We start from the raw sequence: 18,174 nt of genomic DNA, 5'->3' as shown, positions 1-18,174 counted from the left end.
CACATTTATTGTTAACCGTTCTTCTTCCCAGTATTCTTGAGCGTATTGTATTATAATTTTTTTTAGGACTGTCAGTTTAACATGTTAAAATGCACATGACTTTTCCTAATTATTTTAGCTGTAACTCCTTTTAAACATTCAAACACTTTTATTAAACAATTTTTGCACATTTACACATTCAAAAATATATTCCTAAAATGTTGTAGTTCACACTGTACCGTTTAATTTTAGTAAATCCTATGCATGCATTTTAAGAAAGTCTGACTGATATGCGACAAAAAGGAAAAATTATAGCCATAATTTACAACATATACACTCACTCAGTTTTTACAGCATTTAGACATCAGCAAGGATTGGTTATGTTTATCTCTCATCTCATATTTCACAGGCAGAATTTTATTTCACTGCTTATTGCGATCATATTTGCATGTGTATGCAGAGGTAAGTGTGTATAAACGGTGGTGGTGGTTTATTTATCTTTAGTAGTATGAACACACATTCCTAAAAAATGTCAAGTGCAGTGATTGTCAAACAGTAACATGTTCACAGTTTTTCCAATAATTGCCTCAAACAGAATTAAAAAAAATATATTGTGTTCACATTTTGTTGGAATTACCATAATTCCTTTTTTGCTAATAGGGCCTACTCCGATTCCACCCATAACCATTAAATACAGTTTTGTGAAAAAGTGTCAAATCCCAGAGCAGTGAAAAAACACTTTTTCACACAGGGCCATGTGGGTTTGGATTTTGTTTTCCCTTCATAAAAAAAAAAACCCTTCATTTAAAAACTGCATGTTGTGTTTCCTTGTGTTATCTTTGATTAATATTTACATTTGTTTGATGATCTGAAACATTAAAGTGTGACAAACATGCAAAAAAAAAAAAAAAATCAGGAAGGGGGCCAACACTTTTTCACACCACTGTAGCTGTGCAGCTTTGCTGTCTTTGAAAGCAAAAAATGTAATCACTACATTAAAACACTTGTCTCATTTAATGAATACTGGAAGTGTAGGTTATTGGCTAAAATAAAATAGCATTTCAGACAAAGATGTGCTGAGATCGCTACATAACTAGCATTACTTGTAGTCTTTTTGGCTGTTTATACATGATGTAACAGTCAAATAAATCCAGAGCTTTTTTTTCTTTTCAATATTCAAAGGTTTTTGTAATTTCTTACAAACTTGTGATTGTGTGTTCAGCAAAGAAGTGAACAGATTTTAGTATTCGGGAATGTATAATTACGGTAATTCTGAAACGATGTGAACGCAACAATGCAATGAATTATGCAAAGCAGCAACTCCCAGTTTTTCTTTTGAGAAAATGCATTACTTTAAAAGGGTAACTATGGTAGTTTCAGTTGTTTTCCACCCTTGAAAATGCTAATATGGCTAATTGTTCACACTGGCATAAATGTGAAGCCACACTCCTCCGTGTTGATTATCATATCAAGTGTACCCTACAACAGCTATAGTAGCTAGATAACAGTCTCGCTACAGACATACCTTGTACATTCAAATGGTGTAAAAAAACTCATCTTCATTAGCACTATTTTTAGTGCTTATCTTTGAGAGGGATAGGTTAAAGATTTTAAATGTTGTGGGAAGATTGTAAACTCTTATTTCTGTCTCTTTGCAATATTTGTCAAAGCCATTCAGGCATACAATGCCATGAGGTAAAGGATCAGTTCAGCTACACTTGAGAGAGTTGCTGGTTAAATTCCAAAGTTTTAGGTCTCCACAAAAGATCAACCATGTTTAATGCCTTCATGTTTTTCCTCTTTCACTCGTATTACCATACATCTTCAGGTTGCTTGTTTGATATAGCATTTGCCACTCACTGTGGCTCCGTAATACCACAAGGTCTTGGAAAGTTCCAGTGTAGTTCCAGAGTCACACAGATAATATTAGAGCTCCTTTATGTACATCTGTTTGTGTGTTCAAATTAGTCGCTCTTCAGGTGGTACTTTCAGCATGCTATCCATCTCCAGGCGTGCACCAGCAATCTCCTGATGGCTTGGGGAATAAGTTCCTTCTGATTGCCGCTTCCTGCGTGCTGTCATCAACATAAAAATGAGTCCAATGGCCACCAAGAGGATACAGCCACATGCTAATGGAACCGCTATTGCCAACCATGGTATATGTTCTTGCTGAGCCTGTTTCTGCAGGGAGATATTCAAATTGTTACTGTTGGCAGGTAAAAAAAAAAAGTAACACAGCACTACTGTACTAGTTTTGAGTCTCATTTCCACTCCTAAATTGCATGCTTATTATTATACTCAGTGTTTACTTACATTTGTTTCACAGAATTGGCCACTGAATCCTGCTGGACACAAACACTGAAACCGGTTCAGCCAATCCAGACACGATCCACCGTTTAGACATGGGCTAGATGCACATTCATCAATTTCTTTCTCACATCTGTGGAAATAAATATGTACACAAACACATATGTACTTAGTCATCTATATTAATATATTTGTATATTCAATTTATTTCTAATGGACAGTGATGTAAGTGTTAATTCCACCTGTCTCCTGTGAATCCTGTTGGGCAGGTGCAGTTTGCCCCCCATTGAGTGTCACTACAAACACCATCATTTTCACATTCAACATCCAGTTCACATTTTAGAGGAGGGTAGTTATATCTGATGCACAAGAACACAAACAAACAAATGGATAAACCCCCAAAACCTCAGTCTCACTGGCTCATTCAAACTCCGGTAACAAGAAATAACTAATGTGAAAGAAAGTGAGATATTTGAAAACATTAATGGTGAATTATTTGATATTTTTCGATTATTTTTGAAAGGTTTGTAGTTGTCTCACAGAAGGCCACATTATTACCCCTGTTCTCTGTTGGAAGGCATATGTACTGTAAGTTACCACTGAGTCAAGTCTAGGTATCAGTGCGTGTGATCTATAGGAACTTACTGACAACGTGTTCCACTGTACTTAGGTGGACAGATACAGGTGAAGTCATTAACTCCATCCACACAGGTTCCCCCATTCTTACACTTCGATCCTTTGCAATCGTCTATGTTTTCTGAACATGTAGGTCCAGCATATCCTGGGTGACACAAGCAGTCAAACCCATTAAACTTGTCTTTGCACTTGCCATGAAGACAGGGTCCTGAGACACACTCGTCTGTTTCTTTCTCGCAGGTGATCCCTTCCCAGCCTGATGGGCACTGGCAGCCAAATATATTGAAGAGATCCACACATGTACCACCACGTCTGCAAGGATGAGAGCGGCACACTGGAGCACCAAAGCAGCCTGTGCTCACACGCTCATCTTGTCGTCGCCAAAACCGTGATGTTTGGGGTGATTTGGCATTGTCTACAAATGGAAGGTAAACCTCACCCACTCTGACAGCACCTAGACATCCTGTATAACTCTCTGCCAGTGCAACTTCACTTGACAAATCTTTAAGAAAACTTAAACTACTAGCAAGTTCCGGTGCACTGCTACCATCGATGATGCCATCCACCAATATGAACCACTGCGATGCATCACGTTCTGGACTGGCCATGGCAACCAGCAGGTGATGCCAGTTTCCATCTGCAATGGGTCTCTGTCCAGAGAATACCAGTGGTTCCACACTGTTCTCGATTTGGAGCTCCACATGAATGGCAGAATCCACTAGACCAATCAGTAGAAACTCTGCCCCTCTCCATGCACGAAGTAATGCAGCATTTTCCTGCCTTGTACGGAGATCCATGGTCACATTGGTCACTGGGTAAACTAGAGATCCCTTAGCACTGTAGTGTAAGGGTGTGTTGTCAAAAGTTGCATTAGCAATGCCTGTAAAAACAAAAAAATGTCTTCTTATAATATCCATTTACAGCTTTTTTTCTTTTACGCACATTTATTTTTAGTACATGATTATCAACCTTTACACACATTTCCGAATTAATTGTTTTGCTAATAGGACAGGGGTGGCGAATGTCGGTCTTGGAGAGCCGCAGCCCTGCAGAGTTTTGCGTCAACCCTAATCAATCACACCTAAACAAGCTAATCAAGGTATGAAGGGTTACTAGAAAGCTACAGGCAGGTGAGTTTTAAATAGGGTTGGAGCTGAACTCTCCAGGACTGGATTCGCCACTCCTCTAATAGGACCTTTAGGAAACTGTTAAATATCAACTGGATGTTTAATATAAGCATACACTCAAAACCATCCAACAGATCCACGCAGCGTCCACCATTTACACACGGGTCGCTAACACACCAAACCCGAGTTTCACATGTCTTTCCAGTGAAATCCCGTGGACAGGAACAAGTAAAGTCATTCCATGTGACTGTGCACTCTCCACCATTTAAGCAAGGCTGCACCTGCAAACCAGAAACACTCCATCAGCTCTTTCCAGCTGTAATTATCAATTTAAACGGATCTAATGGGATAAAAGCAACATTTGTGTCCACATACCTTGCATACGTCATCACTTATGCATCCAGGAAGCATGTTTTTTGCATCACTGGAGATAAATAGAGTCTCACTGAGGGTACTATTCCAGACTACCACATCCAGATGCACATTGTCTAGTCTCAGGTCCTGCAGGCAGCCTTTAAAATGACCTCCCCAATCAGCTGCAACCTCTTCATTTGGAAACCCACCAACATACACCAGGTCTCCTTTCAGAACTTCCAAGTCAGGCAGAGAGCCAAGCCCGTAGCGCAATCCACCATGGCTAAAGAACACCTGACCCTCCTGTACATCCATCTGAAGCATTTGTTTCTCTCCATTACAGACAAACACTGGTGATGATAGGATGGGTGACCCCACCACAGAGGTCACTTGTACTCGTCCCATTTCCAGGTACATGGTAAAATAAGGATCATCCTCCTCTGTCCTCTGATGCCCTGCCCTACGTAGCTGAAATAATAATCCACTTGATTTAAGCGATCGTAGGAAGAATGACACACTAAAGTTCCTGCCAATATCAGACAGCAGTACAAATGCGAGATAGCTAGTAGACTCCTCATGACCGAATGTCCAAAAGGTGAAATCTGTGGAAGAAAGAGAAATAGAGAAAAAAGTCAAGCATGACAATGTTTCATTCATTATTATATAAGTTCCCCTACACCACAACTCCAGTCCTGGAGGGCCACTGTTCTCCAGAGTTTTTGTCCAACTCTCATCTTGATTAGTTTGTTCAGGTGTTTGAGAAGGGTTAGAGCTAAACTTGAGTTTAATGCCCCAGCTCTAAACGTTACCACAAGAAAAGTGTTTTGAGTGTATTATCATGTGTGTATGCATACCTTGGCTGCAGTCATGGCCATAGTGAGGTCTATAACAGTCACAGCGGTAGCCCGTCCAGAGGTCGACACACTGCCCTTGAAGAGAGCAGGGATTTGGGTCCACCTCGCACCATTCCGTTTTTATACAGCCCAACTCTACGCTCACCTCTTCATCTCCAAGATCATGCGGCAGAACATGATGGCCATCCACCTGTAGGTCCTCCATACAACCCAAAAAGCCATGGCCACTTAAGGTTAGCTCCATGTACTCCTCTGGTACTCCACCTACATATACCTTTGTGAGGTTGTCAAGGTGCAAGAAACTTTCTTGACCATCTGGTAGCTTGTGTTCAACTTTGCATGCTTCATTGTCACAGCCTGGACCTTTAACTTGCAGCACAAGTCTGATATCCTGATCCCATCCATCAATGTTCACCACTGCCTCATGCCAATCTCCATCATTTATAAGCTCTGGTAATTTTGCCTCCAATGACCCTCCCTCCTTTGATATCGCCTTGGTACGCAGCTCACCCCCAACAATCTCCAGAGAGATGAAGAACTCAGCATTGCCACGAAAGAACAGCAGCATATCAGGCAGTGTGGTGCGGAAGCGTAGGCGGACCCCCAGGGGGTGTTCCTGTTCTTCTATGTCTCTCTTTCTGCGCTCGTGTGGTGGAACTTCAATAAGAAAAAACTTTGGTGAGGAGAAGGAGAATGTGGTTGGTGTTGAACATACGTCACCATAGAATCCAGGTGGACAAAGACAAGTATGTCCATGTGTCTCTCCATTCAACCATGGCAAGCAGGTGGCACCATTTTGGCATGGATGGTCAATGCAACCAAGCAGCTGCACAGTGCATTGGGGTCCCCCCCATGGCAAGAGACCTTCCTCAGCTTCTGCACAATGGCAATTATATTCAGCCACTCCATCTTCACATACACCTCCATTCAGGCAGGGGGTGCTCTCACACTCATCTATGTTAACCTCACACTCTACACCTGAGAAAGAGATAACAAACTTAACAATACAAACAAAAACACATGCAAACTCTTTCCCATATGCAAACACCAACCTGCAAACCCCTCCGGGCATACACACTTGTATCCGTTTACCAGATCCTCACATCTTCCTCCATTGTGACATGGCTCAGATACACACTCGTTTATGTTCACTGAGCAGTTCTCTCCTGGGGAGACCAAACAAACAAATGGCAATGCGCTTTTCAAGTAAAACATTGCATCAATAACCTTGACCACCCCTACAACATAGTTAGGGTCAGCTCTGGAACAAGTTTTTAAAATGAAAGCTGTTGTATTGTTGGATGTATTGGTGGACGATCTGTTGTTTTACCATACTGTTTTTATGTTGCCAGTACCTGTGTATCCTGGTTGGCACTGACAGATGTAACCTGCAGCTGTGGCGTAGGTGAACTCCCAGACTGCTTCCCAGTGTTCTGGTTTTGACTTCTCAAAACATTCACCTTCATTCTCACAGGGAGTATCAGCACATTCATCTATATCCACCTCACAGTTATCCCCTTCAAAACCTGTACACACATCAACATCATTTATGATTTTTGCAAAGTTAGATTAAAGACACAAGTGCAATTTTTGGATAAAGGATAGTTACCTGGCCAACAGGTACAATTGTAGTGGTTAATGCCCTCTAGACAAGTTGCTTCATGTTGACAAGGATGTGATGCACACTCCAGAATATCCTCCTCACAGTGGTCTCCCATAAAGCCAGTGCCTTCACATTCACACCTATAACTGCAAAAATACACACACCAAATCAGTCAGTACATGCAAAGTCTTATGCATTTAACTATCAACATAAAATCAGGTTTGCATTGCAGCTGTTTCTGTCCAATGACCAACTACTTAGACAGGAAGAAATATTTTTAACACACAGTGAGTAAGTGATGAAACAGTGAGCAGTGCTGGATAAGCCATCTCTATGACTCAGGCATTTGCATAATTCCTGAGTTCCCTTACCTATCGATGAGGTCATAGCAGATTCCTCCATTCTGACATGGATCACTCTCACATTCATCGATATCGATTTCACAGTCAGAACCTTCAAACCCCTGCACACAGTCACAGGTGTACAGACCCACTAGGTCATGACAGGTGGCTCCGTTTTGGCAAGGATTTGACTTGCATTCATCGATCTCCATCTCACAGTTTACTCCTACAGAGATTTAGAACACAATACATGACTAAGAATGATTTACCAATTGTTGTCTATGTGAATATCCTTGTAGACCAGGAGTACCCAATCCTGCTTCTGGAGGGCCATAATCCTGCATATTTTGGTTCTAACCCTAATTAAACACATTGGAACCAGCCAGTCGAGCTCTTTAAAATTGCAAGAAATTTCAAGGTATGTTGGAGCTATACTTCGCAGAACCTTGGCCTGTCAGGAGTGGGATTGAGCACAAATGCTTTAGACTGTTAATAATACAGTTACAAGATGGCAAAATTTACAAGTTCACAAACCCACACAGATTACCTGTATATCCCAGCAGACATTCACACAGGTACTGGTCTTTTCCATTAATGCAAGTTCCATTGTTCCAACAAGGTCGTGATGCACACTCGTTTATGTCAATCTCACAGTTGTGTCCTTGGTATCCAGGTACACAGAAGCAGTGATACTTGTTGGTGCCATCCACACAGATTGCACCATTCTGACATGGATATGAATCACAATCATCCACATTCTCTTCACAGGTCTCACCACGAAAACCTTGTGAACAGGTGCATTCAAATCCATCCACTATCCGTCTACAAGTGCCGTTGTTGAGGCAGGGTTCATCAATACAGTCTGTGACGCGCTGACTGCAGTCCTCTCCTCCAAAACCAGGTGGGCACAGACATCTGTAGCCATTCAGCTCATCTATACACTCAGAGAGGACACCTACACATGGTCCACTTTCACACTCGTTGATGTCCTCTGGACAGGTGTACTGCTCCATGCCAAGTTCAGTCTCACATCCTTCGCATTCAGCAAACACACAAGCATTGTACAGCTCATCACAGTCCCTCCCAGTGTACCGTACTCCTTCCCGTGAACACAAGCACACATAGTCGTCCATTGTATCCACACATGTCGCCCCATTTTGACAGGGTGAAGATGCACACATGTCAGATGAACCGGAACAGAATATACCTGGAGAAGGAGAGATAAAGTAACTCTCAGTGATGCATTTCTCCAATGGGGAAACCCAAGGGTGCCTATTCTTGAAGATCTACCTATTTGCAGAGTTCAGTTCCAACCCTTCGCCTACACCTGTCTTGAGTTCTCAAGTGTTCATGAAGATCTTAATCAGCTGGTTCAGGGTTGCATTTAAACTTAGCAGGAAAGGTGATCTTAAGGACCCAATGTGAATTCCATTTGCCATTTTTTTCATCTTATTATTTGTGTTGCTTGCTCAAGTGTTTAATCATACTTGGGATTAGGGATCTGAACAAGCCCCTAAACCCAAGTATTAAACATACTACACATTTGTCCTACAGACAAGAAAGATACTGTACCTAAAATTGTGTGCTTGTTGAGAAGTGTACCACTAATGTTTTAGGCAAACAGACACATGATAGTTGCCTATTTGCCTTTACAATAAAACAGTCAATCTAAAACATATCTAGGGACAGCAATGTCATAGAAACTTGGAGGCGGGTTCCTTTGTTTGGGCCAGTAAGCAACTGTCTAGCAGCTACTTTGCAAAATATAACAACCCAGCAACCACATTGTGTCACTCTAACATAGTGATTGTGATTTCTGCGCACCAATCGTTTTCTTTATAATAATTTAAAGATTCTGTTGTAATATATTACTATGATAGCAAAATAGAAAACAGACATATACCATCTGAGACATAGGAAAGACTGACATCAGTTAATAACAGGCTGTTGATCCCAAACCTTAATCCTGGGTAAGACTGACTGAGCCTGAGGAATAAAGAGAGAGAATCTCTTCAAAGTCAGCATTACAAATACCAAGCCCATCTGTGAGGCTGATTATTTGTGAGGTTCAGCATTTTTTACATTTCTCAGTCCTAAGACGTCTTTAAAAATGTACTTCAGACCTTGAACGAAAATATCAAATTTGAGAGATTTTCAGACTTGTGACCTTACCTGTTTGTGAGTATTGCAAGTCAAATATTTTGTTTGTGCATATGAGTGCGGTACAAAGCATTCATGGGGATTTTCTTGTACAAATCAGCCAATCGCATGAGAGCTCCATGAGTCATTCCAAATTCCTGTTATCTGCATGACCTCGACCCTCAACCCCCACTGCGCATCCAACTTGGATCCATTAATGTAGCCCACCCATCCTTAACCCTTGTGAGGCCCCTCGTCCCCCTAAACTCTACTCCCCCACCTTCTCTAAACCACTTTGCTGCCCTGGCCCCCACAATGTCGCTTTGATCAGACCTTCATCCCAAATATTCATTCAGGCAGAAGATATTAATGAATGGGCAGAAGGAATGAGGTGCTGTGTGTGTGTATCTGTCCGTGTGCGCATGTTGAGCATTGAGTGTTTAGCAGGGCAGTGTAGCAGGAATGGAGCAGTGTTTTGTGGAAATAAGCATTGAAGGGTGTGTGGGTGTGTGTGTGTGTGTGGGGGGGGGGGGGGGGGGGTATATAGTTCAGAAGTGTGTGTGTCAGCTTTTACTATGATTGTTGGAACCAAATGTCCCCACAATGGTAACTTGATTCTTAAACTTTTTTTGTTACATGAAGGTCAAATTAAAACAGGAAGCGTTTCACCATGCTATCAATATTGATTATATTATTTCACCAAAATATCAAAACAAAATATCTTGAATATCTCGAAAAATATTCATCATTCCTTTTTTTAACTGGTTGCAGGGGTGTAATCAGTAGCTGCTAATGTGTTTTTGGTGGTTGCTTAAAAACAACTGTTTATTGCAGTTCCCTGGTATAGTCTTATTTCCTGAACTGTACAATTTAATATTTGTTTTTGTTTTCATTTTTTTTTTTTTTTTTTTTGTAGCTACCCCCCCACACAAACTTTTTTTTGCACTAGAGAAAACAAGTCCAAAAGTCTGATACCACTACTGAAAATGAATCCATTTTCTATTTTTCAAAATTCTATATCATTTTTTAACATTATATAGCAAACTGTGAATTGTTTATCTGCATACACTAATATTTTAAGTTGTGCTTATTTATATTACATTACATATATAACTTTATTTATATATATGTATGTATGTATTTATTTACTTGCTTGCCTGCTTACTTACATGAGTGTTTCTTATTTCTTTTACATCATAATGTTCCTAAATCATTATTTCTTTCCAGGTTTAAATAAGATTTCGAATTCCAGATTTTCAGTTTCAGACTTTTGGACCCAATGTGTTTGCCCAGACACTTTAATCAGTATGGACGTGTTACGTGAACAGAAACATCTTATCTGTCTCAGAACACACAGACTGTTCTTACACAACACAACTGAGAGCTTATTCACTGATCTTAGTGTGAAAGCACAAATAAATAATGATCTTAGAATGGACATGTGGCTTACACAATGATCTTAAAGCAAACAAAACAAATATGCAGAGAAGTGGAAGTTAAGAGTAATTGCTTCTTTCCTCCCATACGCACATTATTTTCTCCTGTTCATGCAATAAAGTGGACCAAATGCTTAAAATCAGTTTTAAAAATACTTAGATTTTAGTATGTGTCTGTAAACTGTGTAGGATGCAGATACGTCTGACACCCACACAAGCATTCCTTCCCCACCCCCGGCCTGGGCAAACGAGCTCCACACAGACTGACCCAGCAAGTGTCCACAGAGTGAGTCTCAGTTTCCATGGTTACTTCTAAGCTAATTTGGCCCTGAGACGAAGAGATGCTGACCTCTGTGACCCCCAGATCCACCTCCTCTCTTTCCTCCTTTCCATTTATTTTCTGTCGTTCTCACTGTCTTGGATCTCGTTAATGCTCATGTTTCCTGTCAGTATAGTCTGATAAGTAAAGAAGATTTACCAGCTCACGCTGTCATAGACATGAACGGTCACTGTTCCAGATGACACATACTGATGTCAATCACAATCATGTAGTTGGCACACATACAGGAAGTGACTTCTCTAGTTTCCTTTTTATACTTTATCTCCCTCAAATTCTCTCCTTCCTGTAACTGAAGGACACTGATTATCTGCTTTCTGCTCTGCCCTCTGTTAACCTGTATATTGTACGGCCTGTTTACAGAAAATTGAAGTGGATTACACTGTCTGTACCTCATTTAGCTTATGTTCTCTCACACAAACGTGTGCTTAAACACTCACTGACTTTCAGAGGATTTCTAGACAGCTTGAATATCATCACCATTCATTTTAGAATGAATGTATTACTCTTTCTGTCTTTTACAGCTAGAACATTAAAAGTCCGTTAGATGTGTGTACATCAGAGAGAGCAAGTAGGCCAGTGTCTTCATGTACTGAGCTGACCGTAATCCTCTCAGAGTGGTGTGTGTAAAACAGGACAGCTTTAGGTTAGTCTACACTACTAAGCCAGCTTTTGTTACCTTAGGATACAGTCCTCTGCCACTTTGTTTTTAAAGGGATTACAGAGAGTGACTATTTTTCATTAGCATAACCATGTGTTAGATATGGAAACTGCTAGTTATTTTAATAATAGGCACCCTCTCTCTCTCTCTCTCTCTCTCTCTATATATATATAGTATATAACTATATATATATATATATATATATATATATATATATATATATATATATATATATATATATATATATATATAGTTAGTATATTAAAAATATAACAAAGACAATAGATAGTAATAATTATTAACCAATATCATTTTTATCACTTCTTTTATTCACCAAGAATGCATTCAAGTGATCAAAAGTAAAGACATTTTATGATGTTACAATATACCTCTATTTATTATTAAATGTGGTTCTTGTTAAATTTCTATTCACCAAAGAATCCTGAAATAAAGATATTAAAGTTTACATAAAAAATATTAAGGAGCACAACTGTTGTTGGAAAGAAGAATTGTTTCTTGAGCAGCAAATCAGCATATTAGAATGATTTCTGAAGGATCATGTGACACTGAGGACTGGAGTAATTATGCTGAAAATTCAACTTTGCATCCCAGGAATAAATTACATTTCAAAATATATAAAAATACCATTTTAATTTGCAATAATATTTCACAATATTACTGTTTTACCGTATTGTATCAATTAAATGTAGCCTTGGTGAGTATAAGAGACCAACCCCAAATGTTTTCAATATGTTTTATATATAATATCCACTACATTGCTGCTATATCAGACTGCCAACAATAGCAGCTTGTCACCTTTTCATCTGGTCATGTCCCATTCTTACACATATTCTTATCTGTGATCTTGCTGGAATGTGGACAACAACCAAATGTGACACGCTTAAGCTCCAGGTGGAGACAGGCTGTAGTGGATCTGATTATCCAGACTTTAACACTGAGGTTTCACAGAGATCTGAGTCTCAGGCATCCCACGCCTGACAGAGACATTCTCCTGACATCTGTCTTGAGCACTACGTCTTCATGTGTGTGTCAGTGTTTAAGGTTATCTGTACGAGACCACTGGAAGAATGCTAGCCATGCAGGTTCTGTTCTAAGAGCTAGAGCACTGATACTGGCTGTCAATCAAGTGAAACTCCTCCCCTTTTGTTTACATCACTGTCAATCATCCCTGCTTGTGTCTCACTTCCTGCTGTGAGGGGGTGTGACAGGTTAGTTTTACAATTTAAAGGGGTTACAGATTGTTTTAGAGGGGTCAGGTGGGGAAACGCATTTCTATGCGTGTTTTCAAGCTTTTTAAGAAAAAAAAAATTGCAACAATAACACACCAAAGTTATTTTAGCATAAATTCTATTATAAATTCTAGTATAAATGCTATTATAGTGGTGTGAATATATTTTTTTTATTAGTTTTTCTTTTTATATTTTGCATTTGTATTTTAAAGTTTTAGTCATTTTTTTTGTCATTTTTTACCTTATATATTTCCTATATTTTTTATTAATATTATTATTAATGTTTATTTCAGTTTGTTTATACTGTATATATATATATATATATATATATATATATATATATGTATATGTGTGTGACATATATCACACACACACACACACACACACACACACATATATATAAATATATATATATATATATATATACACATACATGTGTGTATCTGTATTATTTTATTTTATTTATTATGTTTATTTTATGTGGAAGCCCATTTCCTCGATAGAATAATAATATATATATAATAATAATAAATTAAATAAATATATAAGGTAATTGCTGGATTTTATTCTCACACAATACGTGCTTTCTTATTATTTTTCCACCTAAATTGTAAGAAATAAACTCTGAATTGTGAGGAAAAAAGTCCTAATTGTGAGTTATGTTGCAATTATCCTTTTTTTTTTTTTTGGTTGTATTTGTAGTTTTCATTCATTCAACAATAATAACCGTGTAACACACTGTATGGATCTTGGAGTTAAGAGCCCTACTGTTTCTACAATGGCTGTGAAATTTGTCACAGGATTAATGACCCAGTCAGATCTGTAAGAGATAACACTCACTTAATATGCATCTGTCCAGAGATATGGGTGGGAACGGACGGGTTACAGAGAGAATGAGAGTGAGAGCGGCTGGGACGTGTGTGTGATGTGTGACAGGACTCTATGATAATAACCTGTGATCTGTTTATTTTCACGGACGTAGGAGAGCTGTTTCAAGTGTTTGTCTGTCTGTATGCATGCTTAATTCTTCCACATGAACATAAAAATAAGAGTTCTGAGATTAAAAATTGAACTTTTCAGACTAAATATAAGTGATGTTTTGACTTGTGGTGAATATAAGAGCATTACTAGCTGTTGTTAGCACCAACATGAACTCAGACTTAGCAAATCTTTATCATTAACTCTAGACGTGAGCTTTATTTTTCACATGCATCCAACAACAGAACATAATGTTAGTGCTTTAAACAGTTTTATCATCCAAATTTGTGGCATGATATTTGTTAGCGGTAGTAACACACGACAGCCTAAATAAGCAGGTCAGAGTAAACCAGGTCAGGGTCTGAAAGTTTAAAAGCAAAAATGTTGAGCTTGTATTTATGTGACAGCAAACATTATTTACTTTGTAAAAAAAAAACAGTTTATTGAGGTAAACTGCAGTCTAAATGGCCATTTCTTACACAGGTGGATGAACTTCTGCTTGTGTTACATGGATTTTCTTCATGGTTTTGACATTGATGTTAAAAGATTGGATCTAGCTTAACATCGGCAAGGTTGGTAAGCGATTCTACACATTTTTTTTTCTTTTAGTCTGAATTATTTTCTTTAGTCACAAATCTTATACACAGGATTTACTTGTATATTATTCTTATTATCTACTTATTATAATACTCTATTACCCAAACATTAATTTAACTAAATATGTGAGCAACATTAATTTAATTATAGGCTCAGTTTTATTAGCAGAATCTTGACTGCGATAGTGTGGTGGACTGTTTCGTGTGAATTTATTCTTCCCTCGCTGTGTTCTTGTTGGGATTAGGGTTGGGGGCAGGGTCCATTGTAGAAATTCTCATTGAAAAAGTCATGTGAATTCCAGGATCCCCCTCGTTTCCCTAAGCGCCTGATGTCACATTTGCATGCGTGATTTGACATGAACTATCAGCTCAGTTAGAACACCAGACCAGTTTCACCCACTGTTCCTTGTTGAATTTCCCCATTGACTTGCATTAGTCAATGCAAATACACTACAGATGCATTGCTTGCAATTGCCATTCCACACCTGGATGGCAAGATATGTAACGATATTAGCATTCTGTTTGTTTTTTGCATTTCATTTAACTGAATCTTTGTCCCAGTGAAACTTATTAATATCGCTCTCAAAATTGATTTAAAGTGGAAATCAGTGTTGTGTAAAAATAGAAAAGTTTGCACTTACATTATCAGAACGCTAACAGACAATTACATGCACTATTCTATAAACAGTATATCTTCAGACAACCCTCTATTAATACTTTAGACTCAAAACTTTAGATTTGTTACTCCACTGAAATATTCCCTGGATATGATCATCATAGAGTTAAATGCTCAGAGACAGCTTGGCCATGCAGTCAGATGAAAGAGCGTTAAGCCTACGGGATGCAAAAGCAAACAGATCTCGTTAAAAGTGCTTAACGCAGATTCCACCCTCACACAACGTCCAAATGACTCAGCCCTGGTGTCATGGCAACGGGACACAATAGAGCCCACCCCCCAATTTTTTTCAGTTTTTTTTCAGACGGCGGCCTGAGAGCGGGGCAGAATCGGACTGGATGGATGGAAGGAGGGAAAAGAGATGAGTAACCTCCCCCATATACACCCGTCTGTACCATGCAACAGTTATATCCACTCCAGACAGGAGGAGGGATGCAAGTAACACTCCAGTGCACATCTTTGGGAGGGCCAGATAAACGAAAATCATCACAACACTACACTAATGCTAAAAAAAGAGTGCCAGGAATTTGTGTCAGCATAAAACAGATAAAGCATAAAACAAAAGTAAACTAGAAGATTATATGATACACTCTTAAATATAAAGGTTCCAAAGGGTGTTTTTCACAGTGAATACCATACACTCTTAAAGGTTCTTTATTGGCATCTTTGGTTCCATGAAGAAACTTTAGCATCCATGGGACATTTCTATTCCGCAAAAGGTTCTTTAAAGTGGAAAAGGGTTTTTAGATGATTGAAATATCCTTAACTCTAATAAAATTAAATAAAAACTGATAGATCTTTTAGGAACCAAAAATAGTTATTCTATGGCATTGCTGCGAAAACCTCCTTTTGGAACCTTTATTTTTAAGAGTGTAGAACTATCTTGGTTCCTCAAACCACCTTTCAGTGAAAGAGTTCCAAAAAATAACCATTTTTGAATTCTAAATGTGAAGAACATTTCATTGATCTAAACAACCTCTTTGTGGAATCTTCATGGATCGACAGATACCAATAACCTTTATTTTTAAGAAATAAATATATCTTGTAAACAATAAAATTAACAACCTGGTTTTTCTTTAAAATCTAAAAAGTTTTTTTATATACGTTTTTTATTAATTAAGTCACCGCCAGAAGTGTTGGGTGGTTGCTAGGAAGTTCCGAGTAGTTGCTAGGTGGCTGCTTACTGGTACAAGTCAAAAGAGCCCATCACTCCTTTTATATGACATTCTGGTCTCTAGATATAGCATTATTATAGAACAATTATTAATACAATTTTTGTTTTTATAGTGTGGATAAAAGTACTTGATTCACCTTATTACAAAAAAAGAGGTAGGTATTGAGAAAGAGAGAAAACTCACCCCATTTGAACATCATCATGGTCAGTAAAACTGTCCCGGGGCATTTCAGATGCACTTTCCTGATCTCCATGGTGATGTGAAACAATCCAAACAACCCAAACTAGAAGTCCTTTAAGCTTAATGTCTCTTTGAGTCCTTCATAGTCGGGAAACCGTCAAATTAAACCTTCTTGGGGAACATGAAACATCTGAGTCCCTGCATGATCTCAAAGTTGAATATCTGCTCTGTTGAAATTCTCCTCTGTCTCTTAATTCCTATAAGCGTCAGGTCATGTAGTTCATATAAAGTTCCTCTGTCCAGCATCGGAGCAGTCAGGCTGAGAGCAGTGGCTCATTGTGCATGCAGTAATGAGACTAACTCTCTCACCCAATCCTGCTGCGGTTTACCACACTAATCACCCTGAGAGGGGAGGGACCGGAAAACCAGAAGTGGACTTCAGCACCAGGACTCCTGTGTGTGTGTGTGTGGTGGTGGGGACAAAACTGTCTCTAGAGCATAACTAAATCAGACAAAACATCACATTGGGGACTTCCAGGGATGTCCTCAAGGATAAAAAATATTGTTCTTTTTTAAAAATGCAATAATAACAAAGACATTGGCTTAATGAAATGACAAAAAAATATGTATAAAATGTTTCTGTGAGGGTTAGCATATAGACAATATAATTTACTTAAAATATAAGTATAAAAGTGAATGATATAAAAGCAAATGAAAACCAACTAAATATAATCAATTTAATATCTTTTTTGTGTGGTTTCAAAGCTATCATATCGTTTGCCTTTTTTCGCGTTATATTCAAATTTATTGTACATTGTAAAAAAAAATCCTTTCGAGGTTGTAAATAAAAAAAAGTTTTTCTACTTACATTTTTACATTTAATTCTATGTTTTATTTCTTGTTTCTTTGTAATTTATTGTGCAATTTACAATCAGTTTCTGAATGTATAAGTTAGCTGATTCATGTATGAGATTTTTATTCCTAAAATGATATTATAAACTAAGCCTAAATATTTCACACCTATAATTTGGCATTGTTTTGCTCCTTATATTATTACACTTAATGATTTATAACTGCCTTTGCTCTTTTCTAAATCTTTTAGGAACTCTTTCTAGAGGCAATATAAACAGGTGGACATTAGACAGTGAAGGGTCAGGTAAGGTTTTGTGTTAGAATAGCATACTACACTAACCACCGTAATGTAATGTTGGTAATTCAGAATTTGTTTTGTTAGAAAACACTACACCCAGCTGGATATTTTCTTTCACATATCAAGACAATCAAAAAACCTTTCCTAAGTGATTCCCTGCTGATTTTTTCCAACAGTGTATAATGAGCTGGTGAGATCGTTTATCCTGCTGAGTTCAGCAATCACACACTCCATTGGTATTAGTCATTCAAGGCTGCATTTCTTTATACTTACTAAACCAACAATTACCTGTTTTTTATGAACTATGCAGCCTCTGAATCATGCTGTATATTCTAAAAATATTCTGGAGAATTTATACACACACACACACACACACACACACAAAGACACAAAGA

General features: G+C 38.3%; 1 protein-coding gene across 1 annotated transcript; it reads right to left on the bottom strand.

Moving 5' to 3' along the window:
• Window positions 1-131: 131 nt before the first annotated feature.
• Window positions 132-16,987, bottom strand: LOC306862066 (protein crumbs homolog 2-like). The gene is made up of 13 exons (XM_079404667.1): window positions 16,633-16,987; window positions 7,749-8,408; window positions 7,232-7,427; window positions 6,867-7,006; window positions 6,613-6,783; window positions 6,310-6,423; window positions 5,258-6,235; window positions 4,425-5,005; window positions 4,165-4,330; window positions 2,932-3,802; window positions 2,529-2,645; window positions 2,293-2,419; window positions 132-2,160 (listed from the first exon to the last, which is right to left on the bottom strand). The coding sequence occupies exons 1-13, from the start codon at window positions 16,700-16,702 to the stop codon at window positions 1,939-1,941; spliced, it is 4,413 nt and encodes a 1,470-aa protein (XP_079260793.1). The 5' UTR covers window positions 16,703-16,987; the 3' UTR covers window positions 132-1,938.
• Between the last annotated feature and the right edge of the window lie 1,187 nt (window positions 16,988-18,174).

This window comes from Barbus barbus, assembly GCF_936440315.1.
Source record: "Barbus barbus genome assembly, chromosome: 43".
NCBI classification, from domain to species: Eukaryota; Metazoa; Chordata; class Actinopteri; order Cypriniformes; family Cyprinidae; genus Barbus; species Barbus barbus.
The sequence above is the reverse complement of the archived record's forward strand: the minus strand, read 5'-3'. Positions and strand labels throughout refer to the sequence as shown.

What these genes read in the sequence shown, in the direction of transcription:
- LOC306862066 (XM_079404667.1), bottom strand. Translation starts at nt 16,702, where the DNA reads ATGGAGATCAGGAAAGTGCATCTGAAATGCCCCGGGACAGTTTTACTG. An exon ending in CATGATGATGTTCAAATGGG is followed by an intron (nt 8,409 to 16,632) that starts GTGAGTTTTCTC and finishes CTCCTTCTCCAG; the next exon opens with GTATATTCTGTTCCGGTTCA. An exon ending in TACAGTGGAACACGTTGTCA is followed by an intron (nt 2,646 to 2,931) that starts GTAAGTTCCTAT and finishes CTTGTGCATCAG; the next exon opens with ATATAACTACCCTCCTCTAA.